Raw genomic sequence first — 25,629 nt, 5'->3', positions numbered from 1 at the left:
AAAAGGCAGCATTTATCTGGAGCTGGTATTTGCTGACATTTTAAAGAGGTTATTATCAAATACACAGAAGTTTTAGCTCCATTACCACTGCATGGATGTCACTGGTAAGTGATAACTTCTTAATGGCAGTCACTGCAGAAGTTAATTCAAATATTTTAAAATAATCAAATCCACATCCAATCTCAGGGATAAACACACAGCTAAAAATTTTAGATACTGTCTGAAGACTGTTATGGCTGTCACTTTGACACCTGAATGATAATGATAACTTCTAAACAGAACAAACGGCACCAACAAAAAAAGGATTGCATGCATACAGACTGCACAGCCTTCAGAGAAATATCTTGAGTGCCAACACACACCTAAGTTGGAAAGTATTGATAGCCTTCAGCTTTTGAAAGCAACACTATATACTATAGAAAACATAAGTTCATAAGGAATTGTTTCTAATTATTATGAACACTAAGATTAATTATATCCAGGAAAAAAAAAAAATATATATATATATATATATTATCTTGAGTTAAAAAAAAAAAAAAAAAGACACCACCACCACCACAGCATGAGTAACAACAACAAATGCTCATCCAAAAGTCACCTGCTGCCTTTGTCACACCTTGTCTCAGAACAGATAGGTAAGACAGACAAAAAAAAAAAGTAAACAAAAACAACAACAAAAAACACCATGCAGAAATTTAAAGAAAGTCAGAGTAGTGATTGCAATGGTGGAGGACAGGGCAAAGATCACAGAGAAGATTTACAGTGTGTCAGTGTGAGGCAGATGGATTCCTGGAAGAACTGAAGCCCCTCAGTTTTGCTATGCTGTCATTACATTGCAAATCCTTTTCTACTGAAAGAGAGGAATACTGAATAAAATACCTATAAATTCTTAGTGATGGTAGCTGAAGGAACGTGACTTTTAAATAATTGCACTTCTGTGAATATCTTTGCAGGCCTGAATGGTGAAAATGATAAATCATAATCATACCTCTTTCCAAGCAAATGCATGAAAGTAACCCTCCCCCCACCCACAAAAAAAAAAAAAAAAGGTGGGGAGGGGGACAAAAACTGAGTATAAAGAAAATGATCAGAGATCTAGCAAGGTTATTGAGACAAAATATTGGTTATTTTATTTAATGCACGTCACCTCAAAACACTATTTTCATAAGAACAATAATTATGGAAAATAGACATTGCTGGTGTGTGGGAAATATTGGTTTACCCACATTCCATTTATTTATTCTCTTTAAACTTCCTGCCCTTCTGCTATTCTGGTTCACATCATAATAAGACTTTAAAGGAATCATTGCCCTTACCCTATAAAAAAAAAAAGCTTTGGGCTGAGAACAGAGGAAGTGAAAATCTCAGAGGAAGGTGAATAATCAGTACTCTTTCAAAAGCACGTCTTGAACACTCTGAAAACTTCACCACAGTTGGGTGCCTATAAAGAGGAGACAACTCAAAATCACCAGTCTTACAAAGCTCTACTCGTTAGCACATTAAGAACTCTGCTTAAAAGAGTTCTTCATACAGAAGGACCATTTTCATTTCTGCCAAGTTCTGCTCACTTATAAAATAAATGACTAATGTGATATTTTATCTAGACATATTAATGCAGATGGCTTCAGAAACCAGACTGCTGTTGAGTTATATTTAGAAAACATGAGGGAAAACAGCTCAACATAGCAATTCTTTTCTGCTGCTGAAGACTTCCAAGACAGAAGCAACATGGCAACTGTTCTTACCTTCATGAATAAATATCTATGCAAATTCCAGATGTGAATTAGCAAAAAATATCTTTACAAAGGAAAAAAAAAGTTATTGTTAAACCCTGTAACATAAATGCTGAACGAAGGGAAAATTTTCCAAAATCAGTAATAATGGCACATGACCATGAAAGAGAAGTTATGTTTATAACACAGCCATTTGTGTAAAAAGCTGTCAGAGGCATGCAGAGGAGACATAGCGAACAGCACCATTCCTCCACCTCACTTAAAACACATGAACAGTACATTGGAAGGCAAGGCACCAGGGATTTCCACCACCAGAGGAAAGTCTGCTCTTACTTACAAGCTTACAGTCCAATGACTTTTATAGTCATATTGCTAAAAGCCCAAGAAACTACTTCAACCTTCTGTAAAATAGGATTGTTACCTGGTTGGTGGGACAGAGGGTCCCTTCCATCCCTTCCTGCAACCCATCTCTCAAATATTTTTATAGCTTTCATCAGATGTTAAGATAACAATCTGATGATATAACAAGTTAATGATATCCAAGGGTTGCCATCCTTTAAAAAAAGGTGTTATCATTAATACTCATTCACAGTTGGTGTAATTACTTAGAACTGGAGACAGAATTAAACTTGCTTGTAAGTAGACATAAAGGTAAAATGAAATGAAACAAGAAGCTTCTGCCCTCTCCTATATTAGCCAGGTGTTGGAGGTCAACCAGCAGTTACCATCACAGATTTGAAACAAATGCATTAGAAGCTGGGAAGCCAGAAATGACTATAACATTGATCTATCTCAAGGAAGAGTTCCAAGTTTCTCCAGCAACTTATTCAAGTTTATAAGAATGATCTTTAATTCATTCTGTGTGAAGATCTCAATCAAAACTTTAATTCACTATCACCATTAATTCCCACATCAGTTCATTTAAGTCCTACATTCTCTTAATATCAGAAGTATAACTACACAAAGAAGAGAAAGAAAAATCTAACTAGCCCTAATAAACCTCTGCCCATAAAACTAAGCAACTCCAGACATTTTGCTTTTTTAAGTCATAAACTTAGTTGTGTTTTAAGATAACTGGAAAAGAAGTGTCCCTCCTAGACTTTTTTTTTTTTCTTAAATACAGAAACATAATACAAGCAGGACAAAAATTGGCTGCTCTAGAGGCCGATGTTTTGCACTGGAGAGTTTGCAAGTTTATGCTACACTGCCACTGCATTTGGAAACACTTTTCTTACTAGTGAGCTTCAGAAGTAAGGTTTGTTGGAAAACACTACACAGTGACAGCCACGCAATCACAGACTCATCTAGGTTGGAAGAGACCTCCAAGATCACTGAGTCCAACCTCTGACCTAACACTAACAAGTACTCCACTAAACCATATCACTAAGTTCAACATCTAAACGTTTTTTAAAGACCTCCAGGGATGGTGACTCCACCACTTCCCTAGGCAGCCCATTCCAATGCCTAACAACCCTTTCGGTAAAGAAGTTCTTCCTAAGATCCAACCTAAAACTCCCCTGGTGCAACTTAAACCCATTCCCCCTCGTCCTGTCACCAGGCACATGGGAGAATAGACCAACCCCCACCTCACTACAGCCTCCTTTAAGGTATCTGTAGAGAGCGATAAGGTTGCCCCTGAGCATCCTTTTCTCCAGGCTGAACAAGCCCAGCTCCCTCAGCCGCTCCTCGTAGGACTTGTTCTCCAGACCCCTCACCAGCTTCGTCGCCCTTCTCTGGACTCACTCGAGCACCTCCATGTCCTTCTTGTAGCGAGGGGCCCAAAACTGAACACAGTACTCGAGGTGCGGCCTCACCAGAGCCGAGTACAGGGGCACAATCACTTCCCTAGCTCTGCTGGCCACACTGTTTCTTATACAAGCCAGGATGCTGTTGGCCTTCTTGGCCACCTGAGCACACTGTTGGCTCATATTCAGCCGACTATCAACCAATACTCCCAGGTCCTTCTCTGCCTGGCAGCTTTCTAACCACTCCTCTCCCAGCCTGTAGCTCTGCTTGGAGTTATTGTGCCCCAGGTGCAGGACCCGGCACTTGGCCTTGTTGAACTTCATGCAGTTGACCTCAGCCCATTGGTGCAGCCTATCCAGATCCTCCTGCAGAGCCTTCCTACCCTTGAACAGATCAACACACGCACCTAACTTGGTGTCATCTGCAAACTTACTGAGGGTATACTCGATGCCTTCATCCTTAACCCAATGAAGCATACGCCAATCCACGCCATGAGCAGCCAGTTTCTTGAGGAGAATGTCGTGGGAAACAATGTCAAAAGCCTTACTAAAGTCAAGGTAGACCACATCCACAGCCTTTCCCTCACCCACTAAGCACGTCACTTTGTCATAGAAGGAGATCAGGTTCATCAAGCAGGACCTGCCTTTCATAAACCCATGCTGACTGGGCCTGATCGCCTGCTTGCCCTGCAAGTGCCGCATGATGACTCTCAAGATAATCTGCTCCATGAGCTTCCCTGGCACTGAGGTCAAACTGACAGGCCTGTAGTTTCCCAGGTCTACCCTCTGGCCCTTCTTCTAGATGGATGTCATGTTTGCTAGCAGCCAGTCAACTGGGACCTCCCCTGATAGCCAGGACTGCTGATAAATGATGGATAGGGGCTTGGCCAGCTCTTCTGCCAGTTCTCTCAGTACCCTTGGGTGTATCCTATCCAGCCCCATTGACTTGTGTACATCTAAGTGCTGTAGCAGGTCACCAACCATTTCCTCGTGGATTGTGAGGACCACATCCTGCTCCCCATCCCCTTCCACCAGCTCAGGGTACTGGGTATCCAGAGAACAACTGGTTTTGTCGCTAAAGACTGAGGCAAAGAAGGCATTGAGCACCTCAGCCTTTTCCTCATCTTTTATAACTAAGTTTCCCCCCTGCATCCAGCAATGTTTCTGTTTCTTTTTGTAGATGCTTTTACATACATTGCTAAATGAATCTTTTGGATATTCTTCTAAACAGCAGGGGAACTAGTGTTGGTTGCCACTTCGAGACAAAAAAAAACTGTAGTTCATCTCCTCCAAGCAAAAAAATCTTTGTCCTGATCACAACAAAATTATTACAAGGGCTTTTATCTGATCCTGCAAAAGAAACAGCAACTGTAGCACAACAAACCCCACAATTTGGAAGCTGTTATTATTCCATGTGTGAAGAAACTCACAAGATTGTCAAGCAGAAATTATAAACTGAAGTCAATTTTTACATAAATTGAATTAAACCTTAATTCAAATTAATGAAGACTTTTTGTTTAGAAAGTCACTGGGGACTTGACTTCAAATATCTCAAGACCACCAGAGATGAATCAAAATTCCAATTACTTTTCCTAATAGTCATTATATATAAATATATATATATTTATATATATATATACACACACACACACAATTTTTTTTTTCTGGGATATAATACCAAATATCATATTTAAAAGTGCATGAAGTCTATGAGTGTGCAGGAAAAATGTGACAAAGTATTTGTTCTACTAATACTATGCGATATAGTTAATACAAATGCTTTTTTCTCCCATTGCAATTTGTATACTCTCAGTAATGTTTGTATATTTTATCCCCTTCTTTTCTTTAACACATTTGTTATGCATTGCCATCACCAAGATTAAGCTCCCACCCCAAAATTAACATCTTTCTCCCTTTTCTCTAGAAGCAAAAGGCTCAGGCCTCACTGACCTCTAACGGAGTATTTTTTTCACCTTGCAGTTTCAGTAGACCATGTAGCATGAACTCAGTAACCATGGCTTTTTGTTTTGTTTTGGTCAAAATGGTAACTAATATGAGTGCTTGTCTGCAATGGTACCAGTTACATACTTGCATTTTTTTCTAGAACCTTCCTATACCAGGCTATCAGAAAGGCAGTAAATGAAGTTACCTAAAACTTCCCATGCCAAGTGATGCCAGAGCTCTTATTCCAGACAAAAGTTGCTTTTGGTCTTCCCCCTTGACCTCCAGTTTACTTGGTCACTGTTCATTTTAAGGGACTGAGTTATTTAAAGTATCAGTTCCATATCCAGCATCACAAATCGCTATACTGTTATGTATTGTAAATGCAATACTTTCTAGCAAGGTAAGCTTTCTAAAAATAATACTAATCATCTATAAAAAAAAAAGTCTGTGAAATCTGATGACTATAATCAAAGTACTTCTTAAATCCTTGACTCAGGAATTGAGAATTTTAAATACATCAATTACTTTATTTCATATTTGCTACTCTTATGAGTCAGCTTTGATCTGCCAAAATAACATACAAAAGACATGTTTTTTTCCCCCTCGAGATTTTTATTTCTGCATGACAAACAAAATGATTCTTTTGTTAGCATTTAAAAATGACATTAAGATGACACAGCAAAGTGGTGGGGGTGAGAATGAGTGGGAAGCTGATTAGAAGCACAACATGCTTCTTGGATGTTCAGAGAACAGATGAAGCCTCAAGAGAAATTTGGAAAAATATTCTGCACAGAAACAATACTAGATATATACTGCATTTTAATCTCTCTCTCCTACATGTTTTTTTTTTTTTGTTTGTTTGTTTGTTTTTTCTCTCCAATGAGAATATTTGCTGGAAAATGTATTTTATTTATTGATGGTTGTCTAATCTGCCACATACAACTCAAGGCATAATCCTGTTTATGACATTATCGTTGGTTATAATGTGAACTTCCCCACCTCTTAGCTAAATGCAATTATCCAGGCTGAAAGCAGGATGATCAAAAAAGGCTCTGTTCAGCAAAACACTTACAAGCTTTACTTCTAGCACATGCTTGTGTCTTCAGCAAATGAAGGTGTGAGGACAGAATATACAGAAATTCTTTCCCTGTGTTGGTAAGCACTCAGGCTACCATTATTGCTGCGCTCTGTACCATGATATAACCACAGCAGTGCCAGCTGGGTTAATACTGACTGTCAGACATTCAAAGGCTACAAATTCAATTTCACTTTTTTTTTTTTTTGTAAATGTGTTTACATTTGCTGAACCATTAATGCTCAACCATTTTTCTACACCAGCCAGAGTAAACATAACTGACCCAGGGAAGCAGAGAGTGCCAAGTGTTACAGAAGCATGTACAAGGAGAAGGAGAAGGAGAAGGAGAATACTCTGCTGAGCCAGTCCTAAGACAACAGACATCAATGAATATTCGCAGAGAACAAGCATGAAGAACAAGATGAAACACTGGTGAAACAGATAGTTATGATGAGGACAATTTTGTACTTCATCAATACGTGTACTTCATGTTCAGTACAAGAAAGTCCAGGCATGCAATCATCATTTAGATACTCCTTGTCTGTGTGCTTGTATTACCCAAAGTTGTTCTGGCCAAACACCAAGTGAAAAATATGACAGGAAAATGAAGATGATAAAAGTCGCAAGTGCTGACTTGATCCTGGGACCAGGAACATTTCCCCAGATCATTCTGTAATCTCTAAGAAAACAGGGCTGTTCTCAAAAATGCAGAAAGGACTCCCAGGCAGCCTGTCTGCAACAACAGAAACCCAACTTAAAACAGAGATTGGGGGACAAAGAAAAAAAAAAAAAAAAAAAAGAGGAACAAGTTGGGTTATGGTTTACCAGCTGACAGTACGACAGTAAAAGCAGACAGCGGTATATCTGCAAACTGTCTTTATATTTATTTGGGGGGGGGGGGGGGGGGGAGGAAGAAGAGGACTAAAGCACAAAAAAATTATGTTATAAGGCCAAGATTCTCAAGAAATGTCATGTTTCTTCATGCAAAGCAGGGGCACACTGGAAGAGTGGCATATACCAATTAAAAGAAGATCTCAGATCTAACTTTTGAGACAATTTTAAGTAAGCACTGGCTTATACAGCTGGCATAATAAAATTAAATGAATGTTTAAAACTCAAAAACTCAAAACCAACTACATGCTTCATAGATTTGCTATTACGGACAATTCAAGAGCATATTGATGATTCTGTTAAGGTTGTTTTAACATAAGATGGAAGCTGTGAGTCAGAAGTGGCATATTTAAAACAGAATTATGTATTTTCTCTTTAAAGATCCATGAGATCTGTATCAATTAAGACCATGTTAAAATACAGAAATGCTGATTTACAAAGCTCCATCCATAACTTATATTCACCTTTCTCATTAAAGCTCTCATTTATATCTTAATTAAAAAGGTGAGAGAAAATTCAAGTACATATTCTGGGTTTTGGCTACAGAAGTAGAAGTATTGGCATGCATCTGTCTTTATCAAAGAAGCTACCCACACAGCTATTTACACCAGCACACAGCCATTTACACCAGCACTGTCTCCAACCTATATATATATATATATATATATATATATACACACACACACACACACACACACTTTTGTTGTCTCTTCTCATTTTTTAAGTTTGTAAGATGCACCAATACATGCCTAATTGAATATTATCATCAAACATATACTAAGACTCCAGAAGCAAGACTTGCTTCAACACACCCCTGTGTAAGCCACTGCTTACAGGCTGATATTAGCTGCAGCCATTGCAAAGGAGCCCTTCTGTCCCCAGCAGCTGACAAAACCTCATGTAATTTATAGAAACCAAATCCCCAGTTCCACAGCCATAAGCTTGCCTTACAGTCTGCCCCTCCTTAAACTGATAACAAAATAAACAAATTTATATACACACACACTGGAATGTCAATCTCAACACATTCAACTCTAGCCATACAACATACCTTAGATAATTGCTTGCACTGACACTTGCATAAAACCAAGCAAAAAATATACATATATAAAAAAAAGAAAAAAAGAAATCCATGTTGGTATGTCTATGAAAGGTATAATGAATGGTTCCAGAATCTCCAGCCACAAATGTTAATCAAGATTTAAAAAACATGCATTTCAAGGTAGGAAGTCTCTTTCTCCCAGAAAAACCCATATGATATAACTATCTCACACAAAACCAAAGCAGTATTTTCGTGATTTATCCCCATCAGATATAAAGTTATTTTTCAATTTGTGGAAAACAGTCTGACTTCAAGCTTGGGAAAGCAGTCTGTCATTTACCATCTGACCTACGAAACAATATTTATGTACAATAATTTATGTATTGACAATGCATTAATAGTATTAACCTATAAATCTGTGATTTAATATTCAGCTCCCAATTACCTACTACAATGAAATGCAGATATTGGATCATCCCTTTATTCCAGAATTCAGGCTACCAGAAGATAGCTCCTTCCCATTCAAGTTCTCATTTAAAAAGAAAAAAAAAAGTAGAAGAAGAAGAAGAAAAAGTAAACAAATTAAAATCTTTGTCCTAACTGCAATAAATGCACGTATTTAGGATGTACAACTCCTGCTGCACATTTCTGAGTCCAAACTCTCACATACTTCTCCACATGCTAGTTTCTATTATCCACAGCCTGAAGGACTCACTGATATTCTCTCCCCACTGAGTTTAGTTATCCAATTTTCAAAACATGACCATGTTTGACTTTCTTTTTTTTTTTCTCCCTGATAACCAAAACACACAAACAAAAGTTAATTTCTCCCTAATTTCAGTGATTAACCCCCGTCATATTTCACAAGTATGTCCAGATCTTTTCTGTGTCTAGCAACCATTCTACAGCTAGACACAAAGGTGAAACACAAATATATTTCATCCGCACTGGAAGCTATAATGACTAATCAGTGCAGTTAATGTGTATCAGCTTTCAGAATGGATGCAAAAATAGATCAACTAGAAATAGGTGAATCATTAAGCAAAGCAAAGGCTCAGGTACAGAGCAAAACAAACAAAACAGTTTGAACATGAGTCCTTACAGCTCCCCCCAGACACAAAGGGAATTTATAAAAAGCTTGCCCTGGACTGGATTCACATACATGCATACACATCCAGAGATGCCCTTAGCCAAACAAAGCCTTTCCTATTCATCATGACAAAAGAGCAAAAACTGGACTGAGAAGAACCTCACGGTAGCAGCTAGCCCTTCTCTTTCTCCCAAAGTAGGATCAACTGTACCTCTGACCTTCTGTAACAAAATCAGGGTGGTCCTTGAAGAACAAAATACATGATCAATTTCAACACTTCTGTATTTGTTTTGCTAAAAGTTTTGGCTAATATTTGACCTGAATATTACTGAATATTTTGACCTGTTGTGCTTTCGACATGTTGCATCCTGCAGTTCCCAATACTAAGTTTCAAAGCGGCAGAAGTAGACACAAGCCCCACACCAGCCTAACAACTCAGTGACATGTTTGCTTTTGACACATTTTGTACTTGAGGAGTAAACGTTCCTCAAGTACAGAAGCCTCCAAAATGTTTTTCAGGAGTCAAACAGCAGTTTTACCACTGAGTCACAAACAGCCGCTAGCATACAGGGATTCATTTCTAAAATGGAAAAGACACAGTACAGTATAGTCAAAAAAAAAAAAAAAAAAAGGCAAGAGTTGTGCTATCTTCTTAGTTATAAACTGAGAAAATTTCCAATATTAATCTCCTAATGCCTACAGAGTTAAAAGGCTGCGTATATTGCAGTCAACATATTCTTTAACTATAACAACACAATATCCAGTTACTTTTGAGTTAACCAGTAAGATGTAATTAAAGTCACATGCAATATGAAACACTACCTTGCAAAAACAAATTTTCCATGTGAAACAATTATACGAAAACTCTTTTCTATACAAGAAATAATTTTGAATGAAATCTCTCATTTTGATCTTTCCTGAATGACTGCTGCCTTTATGCTATTACAAAACTGTTACCTAGTCAGAATGTAACTGTAGCATAAATGCCTCTCTCTAAAATGTCAAATGACATACAAAATGTTCATACATCATTCTGTTCTCAAAAAGTCAATCCAATTATGAAGTTAATCAAAATTAAAATATATGCTTAAGTCTTTTCATTAACAGCAACCTTAACTATGATGATTTTATGATTTGGTACAGAAAGGTTTTTTGTTTTGTTTTCATTTGTTTTGTTTTTTAACTCAGAAGTCTAACTGGATGCCAGAAAGATATAGGTGTAAACTGATGTCTTCCATTTATCAATGGTGGAAGTTTGGCCCTGGCAGGAACCACAGGAGCCTCCTAATGCTGCCTCACCAAAGCATTTAGTTATAGCACATTACAGACGCAATCCTTAGAGCAAAGAACTTCCTTCCTACACCTAGAGTCTCCAGCTTTAAAAAATCCTTAAACCAAATCTATGCGCAAAGTGTAACAACTTTCTGGCCAAAAATAACTACCAAGTACTATCATTCATTTCAAAAGAACACCTATCACACAGTAATAATTTTGAAAACTAGTACCCTGTTCACATTCACACAATGTCTGAGAAAATACAGGAGCCACATTTCATTGTATTTCAAGTCTTCAAAGTACTCACAAATCTGTGAAAACAGTCAGAAATAGCATCAGTGGAAAAATCAGCATCAGATATGAACATTTTAAAACTCAAAACAAGTCTCGTGTGGGACTTGAGCTCACACAACCACGCTGTAAAGCCTATGCATAAATCTGGATATTTCTAACGTTTTGAATGCAGCCAGTTCACTAGAATTATGGATTTGTCTGTAAGTGGTCACTTGTGTCACATAATACTAGATCAATGAAAGCTGTACTCATTCCTAGGCTAACAAGACCAATTATAGTTAAGGGTCTCCTGGCATTTCCATTACAAATCTATTTTCAGGGACTTGTATATCAGCTATAATAATATACTTCTGACTGAAACTTAATCTGAACCTATGCTTAACTCAATAAACATTCCTACACCTTTGAAAAGGCTTCTTTCAAAACTGGAAATAAAGCAAGCAATTTTTCCATCTACTCCTGTCATTAAGTATTTTATCCTGAGCAACATAAGGAGGCATATGCTATTAGATATAAATATTACATATGTAATTTTATTAGGGATGGAATTACTAAAAACATCTCATCTTGCAATCTTGCAAAGTGTCAGTGAAAAAAAGCAACAGGACAACAGAATTGCTTGAATGTTCACATAAACTTAAGGAAGATTTCAAACTGAATAAAAGGCATTCTTGGTCATTTCTGGACTTATGTAAGTAGTGAAATGATGCAATTAGTTGTAAAATACAGCTTCTCATTTGTAAATATGACATGCATATTTGCTTAATCACATTTCCCTCTTCTCTGTATGTTATCTGAAAGAATAAATCACTTCATAATAAGGAATAATAAAAGAGTTATGTTCCTAAATTATTTAATTTAGAAACTCAATCTAATGAACCTTCAAACTAATTTTATTTTACTTAAATTGTATGACTCCTTCAGTGAACATCTTGTCAAACACGGATTAACATTGTTACTCTAGTGCCCTGAAGGGATCCCACATAGGTCATCAATTCTTGAAAGAGGAGAACAATTCCATAATGCTCAACAAATTCCTTTGGAGCTGTAGGGTCTGTTAACTCAAATATATTTTATAAAAGAAACATAAATATGGACTCAAAAAATGGATCATAATGACCTCTGGACTTTTGGGTAATAATTGTTATGCAAATGACAACACATATTGACTCTTTCAAAACCACAATGAATTGAACTTACCTCACTACTTTTGTTAAATAGATGCAATAGAAGCATGCATATAAGAAGTTTTTAAAGACCTATAGAGAAAACAAATCTGAGCACCAGTTTTACGCAGTTGAGCATAATGGATCTCTGTTCCAACTATTAAAAAAACAATTTAGAATTCAAATAAAAAATCATTTACAGTAGAAATTAGGACCAGATTCTCAAAATGGCTCTACACTCATAGAAGTGAGTAGTTTTTTAAGAGGCTTCAGTACCTTGTTCACATACTTAAGTATTTTTTTTTTTAAGTTTGTAATTCTCACTGAGAAAAATTGCCTTCAGTTACTTAAAAGCAATAGGAACTTCTGGCTGCTTCATTTAGGTACACAATGGAAGAAGTTGGATAATAAATACTTCTAAACATTGTTATCCATGTGACTTCAGTTCTCAGACATCCCCAAAATTATGACATATATATTTCAAATTATATATGAAAATCCACAAGCGTTGCTGTAAACCCATTTCAGATGAGAAGGGGTTCAGCACAACCTTTACCTAACTCTATGCCTTCAGCCCAATATTTTTTCAAAGGTCATATCTAAACTAAACACCACACAAACATGCACCACACTACATTTAGGGCATATAAAGGGACCTTTGTACTGTGTTAATCCAAAACAACTTTTAAAGAAAATTCTTTGTGATGACTCATCTCTGGAAAAGTTTACATTAACAAGTTTCCATTAACAAGTTTCTGCCAATTTGACTGCTTAGTTTACTAAGTCCTGAAGAGTTGTACTGTGTTTCTACTCGACAGAACTTCTATTTCAGTAAATTCAGAAAATATAAATATATATATATATATATAAAATGAAAAAAATAGATAAAGCTAATATGCTCAAGTCATGTCTAGAACAATAGCAAGTCAAGGCTACTGTCATTCAAAACAAACAAACAAACAAAAAACAAACATTTCCAGTGACGGAGTAGAAGGTAAAGAATGTGATAGCCTTTCATGGGTTAACTTGTGACAAACACCTCTGTTCTTGGCTCTCTGCAATCTAAATGCTTCCACTCACAACCATCAAAAGCTAATAAACTATCTAGAATAGGGGTTCACTGCACTCAGGCTACTATGCAGCAAATAATTCAAAATTAATGGCAACAGAAATGTAGCATACAAAAGCAAAAATCAGGAGAGTCAAATGTGAAGGTAAATTCTGTTTTAAAATCCATTTTCAGAATCACTTAGTTAATGGAGATGACTATTCATTAAAGTAGAAAAGAAAGAACTAACAGCACCGAGAGCAAAGACTGAAATGAGGACTTTCCATTTCAAGCAGCTGGTTCTCAAAACACATACATTAGGGTAATTTAATATACTACCCCATCGAAGCCCAAACTTTTTACAATTTCCACTGATTTTCCTACAGATAAACCACCAAAGTGCCACATCCTCCACAACAGTGCTCACTGGAGGTGCAACACACATCTCTCAGAAGGGTTGCTTTTACTACATAGCTAAATTCTTTTTTGTCTGGGCCTAAATACTAACAAAATGCATTTGTTAGTATTTACAGAATAAAAATTAATAGTATTTAAACTTGATATGAAAAAAGCTGCTCAGGATGATAGTCCCTGCATTCTTTAAGTCTGGGGGAATAGGAAGACCACTGACTCAAAACACTTCATCTAGACTGTAACAGCCCACGTTAAATACGATCTAAAAATACTACATTCAGTTGCACACATACCAACTTCCTGAATGTTAAGTGTCTTTTCATATTTAGCACATAAATTTTAATTTTGATTGGCAAGTATGTACATAACTGTTTGCAAAACTCATTCAAAAGGACACATGCAATAAATGAGATGCAAGTCTCAATCTTTGCACTGATTAGCTAATTTGAAAATACCTAGCCAGATAATTAATATGCAAAGATCTTTCTAGACAAAAACCTATGAAGTGAGAGCACCTACCTGTCTGAAGGCCAGGATATGAAGCAAGACTAACTATATATACCCATCATAGCACTATTTCTGCAAGACTTGCATTATACTAGCCATTACAAGATAAATACCATTGTTGTCAAGCAATGTGAGCAGGGTAGGCATCGTTGTAGAAGCACAGCAAAAATAATTACAATAAAGCACAAAGGCTGCTTCTGTCATGTTTATCTTTTCGTAAACCCATAGTATGCCTATACATTTAATGTAATTATGCATATTGCTTTATTTTTAAGTTACAGATTTTATCCATCCATAGTAGACAGGTTTTTTTAGTACTAAGAACTCAAGATGTGACTGTTCCTGAAGCTCTTAACACTAAAGACAGGCAATGTTATTTTTCATTTCTTTCAAAAAGACATTAAAAAAAAAAACAACAAAACAAACAAAACAAAACAAACAAACAAAAAAAAAACAACAACAAAAACAGACAAACAAACAAACAAGAAATTATGGAAGAGCACCCTCTTTCTAAATGCAAGGACCAAATCCTGCTTACCAAATCCATACAAGCTCTTGCAAAGACCTATGGTATTAACCACTAGGAGCCTATGAGGGATTTGACTTACTTTTAGAAAAAAATAAAAGAGTTATTACCATATAAGACGGTACTTCTTAATGGTTGAATACTAAAAGCTGTAATATAAACTTTAAAGAGAGCTGCATGGGGAATGAGGAGAAAAAGGGGAGAGACAAAAAATAAGGATTTAGTTGTGGTACAGTGACAGACTTTAGAGTCACCAAGAAGCACAAATACAACTATGGGAATAGCTTAAAGTTGTAACAAGTTTATAGAGCACAAAATAAAATTTCTCATTCTACTACACAGCTCATCTATAAAGATTTTATGTGATTTTCAATAGAGAAGTTATGAAATAAACCAGCCCTGTACTACGAACCAACAAAGTGCACTTTATGTTCATTCCCACTCTTTACCACCAACACACTGACCATAAAACATATTAAAAACAAATATATTTTATTACATGTCAAGTGTCAAATTACTTAAATATCTATAGGACAAGGTTTACTAAAAACATTGCGGCATTAATTATTATTTTAATTGTAGAAATTATCTCCAAGTCAATCTCTTTAACTTACTGATAACCATGCCCTAGCCTGCAGAATACATCCAGAGCAATCACTTTGAAAAATCAACAGTAGGAAATCTTCTTGGTTCATTGGTGCTGATTAAAGTTTTCCACCACTGTAGCACACAAAGAACAATACAATTAACTAACTACTTATATTGACCTTAAAAAGAAACAGAACAAAAATTATGTCATGCTTCTAGGAGAAAAAAAATAATAAAAAAATCCCCATTACAGTTTTCAACAAAAATTAAAAATCTTGTCTTAGCTTAAGTGCTGTAGTTGCTTAGATATAAGTCAAACTGCTTTGTACAAAATTAAAGAGTGGTAATTGTCCCCCATACATGTCACCAAGACTAGGACAGCTGATTAATTTCTTCTATTAGAGAAGATGAAAAGAAGGAGGAAAAAAGAAAACACACACTAAGAAAAAAAAAAATGCCAAAAAAACACCAGCACCAGCCTCTTATTGCTACCAGTAGTGTCGCTGGCCCCTCACTGCCTTCAAATAAGAAGGTAAATAACATACTTTCAGAAAATAAATAAATAAATAAATAAATAAATAAAGGATAATGCCTACAGGATCAATAGCTATAAGTAATTTGCTTCTCATCTCTGCACAATAAAAATTCATGCTTGGGTCTACTGAGACTCCATAGTGGAACTCACCAGAAAACAACAGGGAAGTAAGTATACTGCTGTAACGACACGGGGTGCTTACCAGGAGCTACTTTTTTAAAAACAAACTAGACGAGGATACAAAAACATGGGTTTGACTGGACAGATGACTCCAAATAGGATATCTATATAGCCATTTTTTCCACTTCTCAGTTAAAAGTTGCATGAGCCTGAACCTACAACTACCATGAGTTCTGACAGTGCTAAAGAAAAGTTTCCACCTGTGAAACAAAGAAAAAAAGAGCAAATATACAAACTCTCAGTCTCCAAGGCTGGGAAGACCTCAAAAAAAAAATCCACATGAAGTTCAGCTAGGCAGGAATTAATACCATCATAACAAGATTTCGCCAAGCACAAGATAAACCAAGGAGTCAATATTTACCTCTGAAATCTCTAAGCAGAAGCTAGGACATATAAAGTAAGTACACTGTGGAATTAAAATGCCTTTCACTCCCTTGTTGAAATTCTTATAAAAATATATTTCCAGACACTGTTCAAAGAAGACACCTAATGATAGTATTTATGATACTAGTATATAACATATCATGTATATAAATATATATTAATTGCTTCTGAGCTGACTTATAAAAGTAGTTTCCAACATGCTACATAAGTGTGTATGTTCTAAAGAAGTAATTTCAGACTGTGACTATGTGTATTCTAGCAAAACCAGTATGAAAACTTCAATCCATAGGTGGTGTACCATAGGAATATATGCTTTGGTCCCCAAGGATAAACATTAAAAAATAACTCCCACGTTCGAATAAATGTTTACATATCTTAAAACTAAAACAGAAAACTGCATGAATTAGAGACATAGTACAAGAGATGCTAAATGGAAATCCATATTAACGTATTTTACTACAGTTGGAGAGGAAATGCCTTCTGATGCCTTCCCAGACAATAATCGAAGAAACAGATAAAGCAGGCCTTTCAGTTTAAAAAAAATAAAAAATAAAAATAAATCAGTTCCTAAGATAGACATCACCTACTTTGCATTCACAGAAGTCTTTGTAGATAATTCAATACAGGCCAGCTGTGTAAGAGCACAGTAATTTGGCAAAATAATTTGGCAAGAGCCAAACTCAAACTGTCTGCCAAGAAACGCTATTTTATGCGAAGAAGCATATACATCTACGATACAGAAGATATAATAAAAACAACCATCTCTAGCAGTGGGAAGCATTTAAGATTAGCAAAGCAACACCTAACCAATATTTCTAATATTTTCCTTTCTATGTATTTCAAATTCTACTGTACATGATCCATAGAGAGTACAATGTGCACAACTACAATGGATCAACGAAAGAGGATACTGCTGACAGAAAACATTTTCTCGCTTTCCTCCATACCAGTGTACATAGGGCACTCTTCTCTATTTTGCTATTTTCTTTGTCACTCCCTCCAATTTTATTTACCTGACCTTTATCCATGTTTTACACTGAGTTTTCTGGTTTGGAACAGCTCCATGCTACTTCCTTACCAGTTAACCCCTATTTCTTTTTATATCACAAGCTGTCTCTTCCTTTTTCACACATAAGGATAAATACTGCTACTTGAGAGGGAGCAAGACAGCTCCTGTTGTTTTCACAATATGTCTGTTGAGTTTTGTTAATGAAAACACCTCAAGGAAGCATGAAATATTTTAAGAAAACCAGTAGTGGGCCTCTGTAATGAAAAGCAACCAAAAGCCAAACATCTATCGGCACAATACAGCTGTGTCTGTTTTTTGCTGGACTGAGATTATTCAGATCTCTGAGTATTGTGCTTACTACTGGTATATCCTGACTACAGAATTCAAAACATTTAGAGCTCTAAAGTTATTAGGCTTGCTCTGTAAAACTTGGCATATACTAATAAGTAAATCTCACCCTGTTAGATGATGATCACTTTCTGCAGCTCCCACTCAATGGGTTATGCACTCAATCAATCCAAATGGCTCCCACTAAGACAATCCAGTCTATTGTGTCTATTTAACTCCATGTACACATCCTAAATCTGTGCCAAAATCTGTAAAATGGTAGGCAACCAAATACTTTAAGTTAAATAAAAACTGTTCAGATTCTTCTCCACAAACCCTCAATGTGAAGAGTTGTAATTAATTAAATATACAAATCATTACTTAAAAAAATTATATTTGCTGGGTAATATATATATATTTATATATATTAAAAACCATGGAACATCTCTGCCTCTTTTCAAGACATCCTGTACTAGATTCCCAAAATAGCTGTAGACCAAGGGAAGAGGAAGACGGGAGAGGAAGGGTTGATTTTGACCTATTTAACACAGAGTAAGCCAAAACATTGAAAACCACCACATAACCAACATTATCCACAGAAATATTTACGTCTTATCTAGATGGATCAAATGTACAACATATTTGCAATCTTCAGCTGCTTCTGAAAAAAGTTATTTCAGTACTACCTAATGAACCTGCACCATTTTCTTCCAGCAGTTTATGAGGGAACTGTTTGGAGAGAATTTGAGAAAATGAAGATGAAGGACTGTCTTGGTCACTGTGTTGTCAACTGGCCTGCCCAACAGTTAACTATGGAGATGAAGATGGGGAAAATGTGGCATCCCAGCTGGCATTAGTTATTAAAAAACAAAACAAAGCAAAACAAACAAACAAAACTTAAGCTCCCTAGAGGTATTGTTTTTATAATGTATGTTTATTATGAAGGAAAATAAAGCTAAGAAGAAACAATCAAGTAAAGTAACAAACACCTGGAAAGTCTCTTGAGAATATTGCATTAGACTCACTGAAATATATATAATCTTACATAAAATCAAAATAATTAACATAGGAAAATATTTCCAGTTTGAATAGCTTTCATACCTCTCCATGTTGGTTTTCTATAATCACCTGAATAAGATAAACTTAAAGAAAATCTACAGTATAACCAGCCTAAAGCATATACTCAACAAGTGCACGGCCTGGTCCGAAGAGGTGAGTGGAGTTAGCCATAGTCTCTACTGTACTGCATAGAATCATTACCTGATGTATATTATTTTCTCACAGAATGCAAGGACTGAGTATGAATAGCCATGACACCTGCTGACAGCCAAATATGCCTGAAGCTCTTACTTTTCTCATGTTTATTCAGTGTGTTCTGAATTATGTTCAAAAGTACCAGTACTTAAAAAATATTTTTATAAAGTAAGATAAATGCCAGTTCAAGTTTCTCTCTACAAAAGGTTAAACAAGCAAACAGCTTACAGATTTAACTCTATTGGATACAATAAGACTTTGGAATGCAACTGTAAAACCTGTTACACTGTGAGATGATCATAATGAGAAATATTCAGCAGCTCTATAAGAACTCAAAGTCTAAAAGCATCCCTAGCATACATTTAATTTCTGTAACAGTTGTTCTAAATTCTCCTGTTCAACAAAGTAAAAGCTTTATGATATTTCATGATACTGAAGACAAGCCTTCTGCCTGCAGAGCAGACACCAAATGTGACAGGACTGGAAGAGAAATGCAAGGCTGGTAATTTTAAAGTAAGTTAACATTAGAATTAACAGAAATGAGCTCAAGCCAAATAACAGTCATTGTTTAGTCTAACCTCAAAGCAAAAATTTGATATCATTAATGTTAATACATGACTCCAGACAATGGTTTGCATTTATCTTAAGTCATTGGTGTTTACCATGACTACACAGTGAGCAACAGCAAGCCCATTGCTCAGAAAAGAGGTCCATAGATCCAAAAGATTATTTCCACGTGTGTGTCTCTCTCACATTATTTCAAAAGGTTTTGTATCTAGAAATTACAGCTAGTGTTCAATGGTATTCCTTTTGGTTTCTACCAAAATCAAGGCCAAATTCTGGTGACTTTGCAATGAACAAGTTAAGGTCTTGTATGCCAAGTGTTTTGTTCTCCGCTTGAATGCCTCTCTTCCCATTTACTTCAGACCTATCAGGATATATTAATATTTGTGTACAGTTCATTGCTAAATGAACTTTTACATGTTACATTTAAGCAGATATATATATAATCATGGTACAGAATCTCTTCTGAAGCTGTAAAATGAAAGAAAAAAGCTGGAAAATTAATGGCTCTTTTTAAGAAGCAGGTATCATCTTCAGGTAATTTAAGACTTTAGACAAATGTGTGACAAAATGAACTATACATGACCCCCCAGCAGTTCTACAGACAGTCTGGAAAAACTTCTATCAAAGGTCAACATTTCATTATAGAGACATAACAAATAACAAACTGACTTCAGAATACTAAAAATAATATGCAGTTGTATAGTCAGTTTGCAAGCAGCATATCACAGTACTGTAATATGCTATCACCTTTAAATGAAGACCAAATTTCTGGAAGTCACTGAAACATTCTCTCTTTATCTAAACAAGAAAATATTTTGCACTACCTTTCACTTTACAAGGGGTGAGATGTAACACGGACCTAGCAGACTGCAGTTCCATCAAGAAAACCCTCATCATTCCCACACTGCTCCTAGCAGCCTAGGAAGTAAGTATGTTCATCTCTCTCCCTTCCAGACTAGTTTTAATGAAAACTCTTTTCATTAGGCAAATTTTTTTTCTTTGCTCTTAAAGCTCTGGAAGGGAGAATCCTAAACACTAAAACAGGTCCTATATTAACAGTTTAGTGTAAACAAAGTTTAGAAGTCCATGTTAGCCCCTTACTTCACAAGTGGTGTTGCTCAAGGTGAGATTATTCAGCATTTTCCTGGCATCTTGAAAGAGCAGCATCAAGTTCTCTGTCACTGAGACCTCACAACACAGCTACTATTAAGGTCATCCACAGATTAGGCCCAGGGCTATAGCTTACGTTATGAAAAAACTCCTGTACATCACAGAATGCCCCCAGTTTGAGAACAAATGCTGTCAACACTTCTGAAAACACAAACACGCCACTAAGGCATTAAACAAAGTATTTCAGTAGAACAATCACATTAATACAACTGATAAATTTCAAAATATTATTTCCAAATGCATCATTACAATTGCAGCAGTATCCCTAAAATCCCAGTTCTGTTTAGAAAGATGTTTCTTTACAACTAGTTCAAAATAACTGAAAGGTTCTTTCAAACAAAGTTATAGAAGTAGTAACATGTTACACAAAAACACATTTATTTTGTACCAGTTGCTGCTACCATGCTTCAGTTTCTTCTTGTCTTTTGGATGTAAACCCGCAAGAGTCTAAGGCCAAGTTTTATCCTTAAAGTGTTGAGATAACTTCAAAACTTGACCTCAAACATTTCCAAGTAATCAAAGTAAATGCTAGACAATTTTAGTCTAAAGCTTGAACAGCCTCTTCAGTAAGAAGCTGAGACTTGTCTTATTTCCTTTCTTATATCTGCTCTTCTTTAATTTCCCAGGTAATTAAAGTAAAACACACAAAGCATTGAGCAACTGTCCTATGAGCAACTTCAGCAGCTGAGCACAGATGGCTGAAACTATTCAGATAAGAGAGATAAACATCTTGAAAAATAAACACATAAACTTCTTTCACTCTGCCATGACCATGAATACAGCTCCACGCTAAAAAAAAAGAATGGTGTTTTGGTTACACACAGAAGTAAAATCTGCCTTTTATTATTATTTGAAAGTGTCCTGGTCAGACAAAACAGCAAACAATTTGTAATGCTTAAATAAAAAGGGGGTGTTATACCTACAGATGGCAGCGGGGGGGCGGGAGCGGGGAGGTGTCGAGAAACAACAGCAGAGGTCAGCTTTTTTTTTTTCCTCGCCCGGAGGCGAGGAGGGAAGGCCGCGGAGGGCTGCGCGGGAGCGCGCCAAGGCGCGGGGATGGTGGCGGCGTGCGGCGGGGGCGCGCGGCCGGCAGGGGGCGCTCTTGGTCGCGACAAGGCGCGGGCACAGCCCCGGGAGCTGCCGCAGCCGAGCCCGCCTCCCCCAGCCCCATAGGTGGGGGGGCGGGGGGCCATAGGGGGTTAAGAAGGTGGGGGGGTACACACACGACGCCCCCCTCCTGGAGCTCCGGAGGCCGCGGGCAGCGCTCCGCCTCGGAGGAGGAGGTGGGGGGATGCGAGAGCCCCCCCCGCGGAAAGCAAGCAGCCCCCAGCCCCTAAGTACTCACCATATTGACTTCTGACACCATATCTATACTGGCAATGTCTATGTTCATGCCAACGGCCACGGGGGGACCTGCAAACCGACAAGATGGTCTGCAATGTGATCGCGAAGAACTTAACTCATTCTTACCAGAGTTACAACGGACTAAGGCATGGCAAAAAACGAAACGAGGATTACGAGCACGAAGAAGAAAAAGCCAGGATGACAGCGAGGTGCGGTGTGTGTGCGCCCCCTCCCCTCCCCTCCCCTCCCTTCCCCCCCGTGTCCTCCCTCCCCAGCCCCCCTAAAGAAAGCAGCCTGCCCCCATCCGCGGGGAGCGCCGGGTTCTGCTTTTATATAACGTGCACACATGCGGGCAGCTGGGCTGCGTGGGGGGGCCGGGAGGGACGTGGGGGGACCCGAGGGGACGAGGGGGCTCCCCCCCCTTCGCGCACCGGCAAGCGCCGCTCCGCCGCCGGCCGCCGCGCTCAGCCCGGGACGGGGCGGCCCCGGGGGCTGCGAGTGCCCGGCCCGGGGGGGGAGGAGGGAACACAGCCCCCAGTGGCCCCCTCCGAAAGGGCTAAATGGCCGGAGAAAGCAAATAGTGGGAAGGGGGAGAGCACAGGGGGTTAAATGCCGTTTGGGTAGCAGCGAGCAGCGCAGCTTGTACTCAAAAATAGTAACCGCGGTGACAGGCACGTTAGGCTCTGAGGAGCCAACGTTGGGTAAACTTGAGGGGTTTGCATCTCGAGAAAGCCAGTTAAACGCGGACTGAATTACAGGTTAATTAATTGTCAGCTCACACACACAATGAGGGACCAGTTCTAAATATGCAAGACGTGTAAATGATTGCGTTAAGAACGCCCTATGCTAAGAAAATCGAGTACCAATTGGCTTAACTTTGGATCAGCTTTAGAAAATGGCATCGCACACGCTCCAGAGCAACAGCATCCACAGCACGCTTCAAAACCATGCACACGAAGGTACAGCAGCCCAGATATGTAACGTCTCCTAGTCAAAAACTGTCAAATTACCTCCAAAATCTGGCCTCAAGCGAATGTCATAGCCCTTCAGCAGTCTATCCACGGTCTCTTTTACCAGTGACATATTACTAGGGTCATTGACACTAAAGAAAAAGAGAATAATCATACATCATTTCTTATTTCTCAGACCCCAGCTGTACATTCCCCTTAGCAGTAACATGCAGAGCAATTCTAAGTAAAGCAAAAGAAATATGTTCATCACTTACCTCTGAGCACAGACCACAGCGATTATTAAAGGGAAGGACCAAATTCCAAAGTAACCCTTCTTCCGGACTCTCAGCATCCCTTTAGCTTTTGATATGATTTAGGTTTTCAGTGAAGAGAAGAAGAGATCCAACTTATTCTGGCCAGTGCAGTAATTCTAATGTGAGGCGCATGCGCACGGCGTACCACAACATCAAAAGGAGCAGTGGTTGCTGCTGGAGATGGAGCAAATTTCCTTGAAAAAAAAAATTAAAGGGGAAGAAGGAAATGCATTATAATAAAAAAAAAAAAAAAAAAAAAAAAAAAAAAGTCATGCACAGGAGGCTCGAGTATATTTTTGTTGTCCTTTTTGTTAGCAGCGAAAGTAAATCCCAGCAAGCAGCGAAGTTTTGGGAGTTGTGCAGGGCACAGCGCCTTTGTAACCCAGTTTAAAGGGGGGGTGGGGGCTGGACGGGCTGGGATTTGACACGGAGTGGGGAAAGGTTAGAAAAGGGAATGCACCGGGTACGTACGGTGCCAGGGGCAGGTGGGCAGCCTAACTTTTCGTCCCTGGAAAGACCTGCCTGAAGAGCTGCGAGGTGCGGACAAAGGAGACGGAGCTTGCAACGGGGGCGGGCGGAGGGGGAGGAGGGGAGATGGGCGCCTACAGGATTTCTCACGAAAAAAAAAGGAGAAAAAAAAAAAAAAAAAAAAAAAAGCAAGCGATGACGAATAGTTTATTGTAAAAGGGGATTAGGCTACTTCCTGCCTTACTATGCTGCCAGGCTCTGGTCCTGGGGCAGAGGCACTGGGGCGGGAGAGGGGCTACAGCTGTCGCCGCCAGCTCCCCCCGATCCCTCAGTGCCGCCCGCCCGGCCCCGCTCCCCCCGGCTGGCTCGACCAGCGCAGTCTCCGTACCTCAGCCCGTGGTTAACCCCGGGATGCGAGGTCCTCAGGTACAGAGAAGCCTAAACGGGGAAGGGGAAAAAAACAACGCCCCGAAAGGGAATCAAGCGTTCGGTGGGCACAGAGACCTGGTGCAGGTTCGCAAGCCAGCCCTCTTACCTTCGTGGCTGAGCCACCCGAGCTCTCCAAATGCAGCGTGTGATCCAATTAATGCCTCAGAAGAAACCAGAGACGAGTAGAAAGCTGATTTGGGGATGCTCTGAGTGACATTTAAATTCTGAGCAGAAAAGGAGAGACAGAAGAGAGAGAGGTGAAAAAGAAAAAAAGTACCACTCAAAACGAACCAAAAAAAACAAAACAAAACAAAAAAACAGTGGATTATCAAGGATTCCTCGCCAACCTGCCTTGTGCTCACAGCACCTTTTACACCACCTCCTTCTCCTTCTCCTCCTCCTGCTGCTGCTGCTGCTACCGCTGCCCAGAGCCGCCCGGCACTGCCGGAGAGATCGACGTTGGGCGTGCACACGGCCGGGCCGGGCCCGGGACCACCGGGGGCGTCAATTACCAAAAGAAATATTTAACTAGCTGCAGGAGGAGGGAAGAGAAGGGGGAAAAATGCAGCGGGGGGAGGGACGAGGGTGAGGTGAGGTGAGGTGAGGGAGCTCCGGAGAGCCGCTGTGCCCCAAACCAACGCGGTCCCGCACGCCCCGTGCCCGGCCCGACGGCCACGCGTGGGGCTGGGGGTGCTGCCCTGAGAGGAAGAAGAAGAGGAGGAGGAGGAGGAGGTGTCCCTCGAAGGACGAACTGGTTGCAGAGGCGGTGGAACGCCGTCTCCCCTGGGGGAACCACAGGGAACCGAAGCCGGCGCAGCGAAGAGCCGGCGGACCCCAGCAGCAGGCGGCCATTTCGCGCAGCCCGGCGCCTGGTGTGCCGGGCCCCGCAGCACTCCCCTGCTGCCGAGCCGGGACTCTCGGAGAGCTCACCGGGATCCACCGGAGCCCTGGGGAGTCTAGGGGAGCCGCCGGCGGAGCCGCTCCCCCGGCCCGGCCAACGGCAGAGGCGCAGGTGCCACAGGCACGAAGGAGCCGCGTCCCCCCCTCTCCGACACTGCCTTAAAGCCCCACCTTGCACCGCCGAGAGCAAGTGTCGGGTCGGTTTTCTGCTTGCAGGGGAAAAGGGAGCTTCCTTAGGGCTGCTGGGAGGGAGGGGGAATTCACTAGGGCATTCTCACTTTCCTCTCCCATTTGAAAACCATGACAATTACAGAAGGAGAAAGTACTTTTCCAAATGAAACAGACAAGACTTGCTGTGTGTGCGTGTATGCGCGGACTAAATATAAAAATTCCCCTGAGTGTATTTAAATGGAGCCCAACTGCAAGAGACTAAGCACGAACGGGTGCGCGGTTGCCCGAG

The 25,629-nt window shown here is 39.2% G+C and overlaps 1 protein-coding gene across 13 annotated transcripts in view; it reads right to left on the bottom strand.

Annotated features, from left to right (window-relative positions):
• Positions 1-25,629, bottom strand: part of GABRB2 (gamma-aminobutyric acid type A receptor subunit beta2) — a 181,839-nt gene that overhangs the window by 136,154 nt on the left and 20,056 nt on the right. For 2 of the 13 annotated variants that reach the window (XM_013098835.5, XM_072023199.1), the window contains exons 1-4: positions 23,844-23,979; positions 23,334-23,566; positions 23,119-23,210; positions 22,110-22,177 (exon numbers count right to left, since the gene is read on the bottom strand). In XM_013098835.5, the coding sequence (XP_012954289.2) occupies positions 22,110-22,177; positions 23,119-23,210; positions 23,334-23,410 (237 nt within the window). In that variant the 5' untranslated portion in view covers positions 23,411-23,566; positions 23,844-23,979. The other 11 variants (XM_013098833.5, XM_072023197.1, XM_013098834.5 and 8 more) reach the window with 11 other exon arrangements.

The sequence above is a fragment of the Anas platyrhynchos genome, chromosome 14 (genome assembly GCF_047663525.1).
Source record: "Anas platyrhynchos isolate ZD024472 breed Pekin duck chromosome 14, IASCAAS_PekinDuck_T2T, whole genome shotgun sequence".
NCBI classification, from domain to species: Eukaryota; Metazoa; Chordata; class Aves; order Anseriformes; family Anatidae; genus Anas; species Anas platyrhynchos.
The sequence above is the reverse complement of the archived record's forward strand: the minus strand, read 5'-3'. Positions and strand labels throughout refer to the sequence as shown.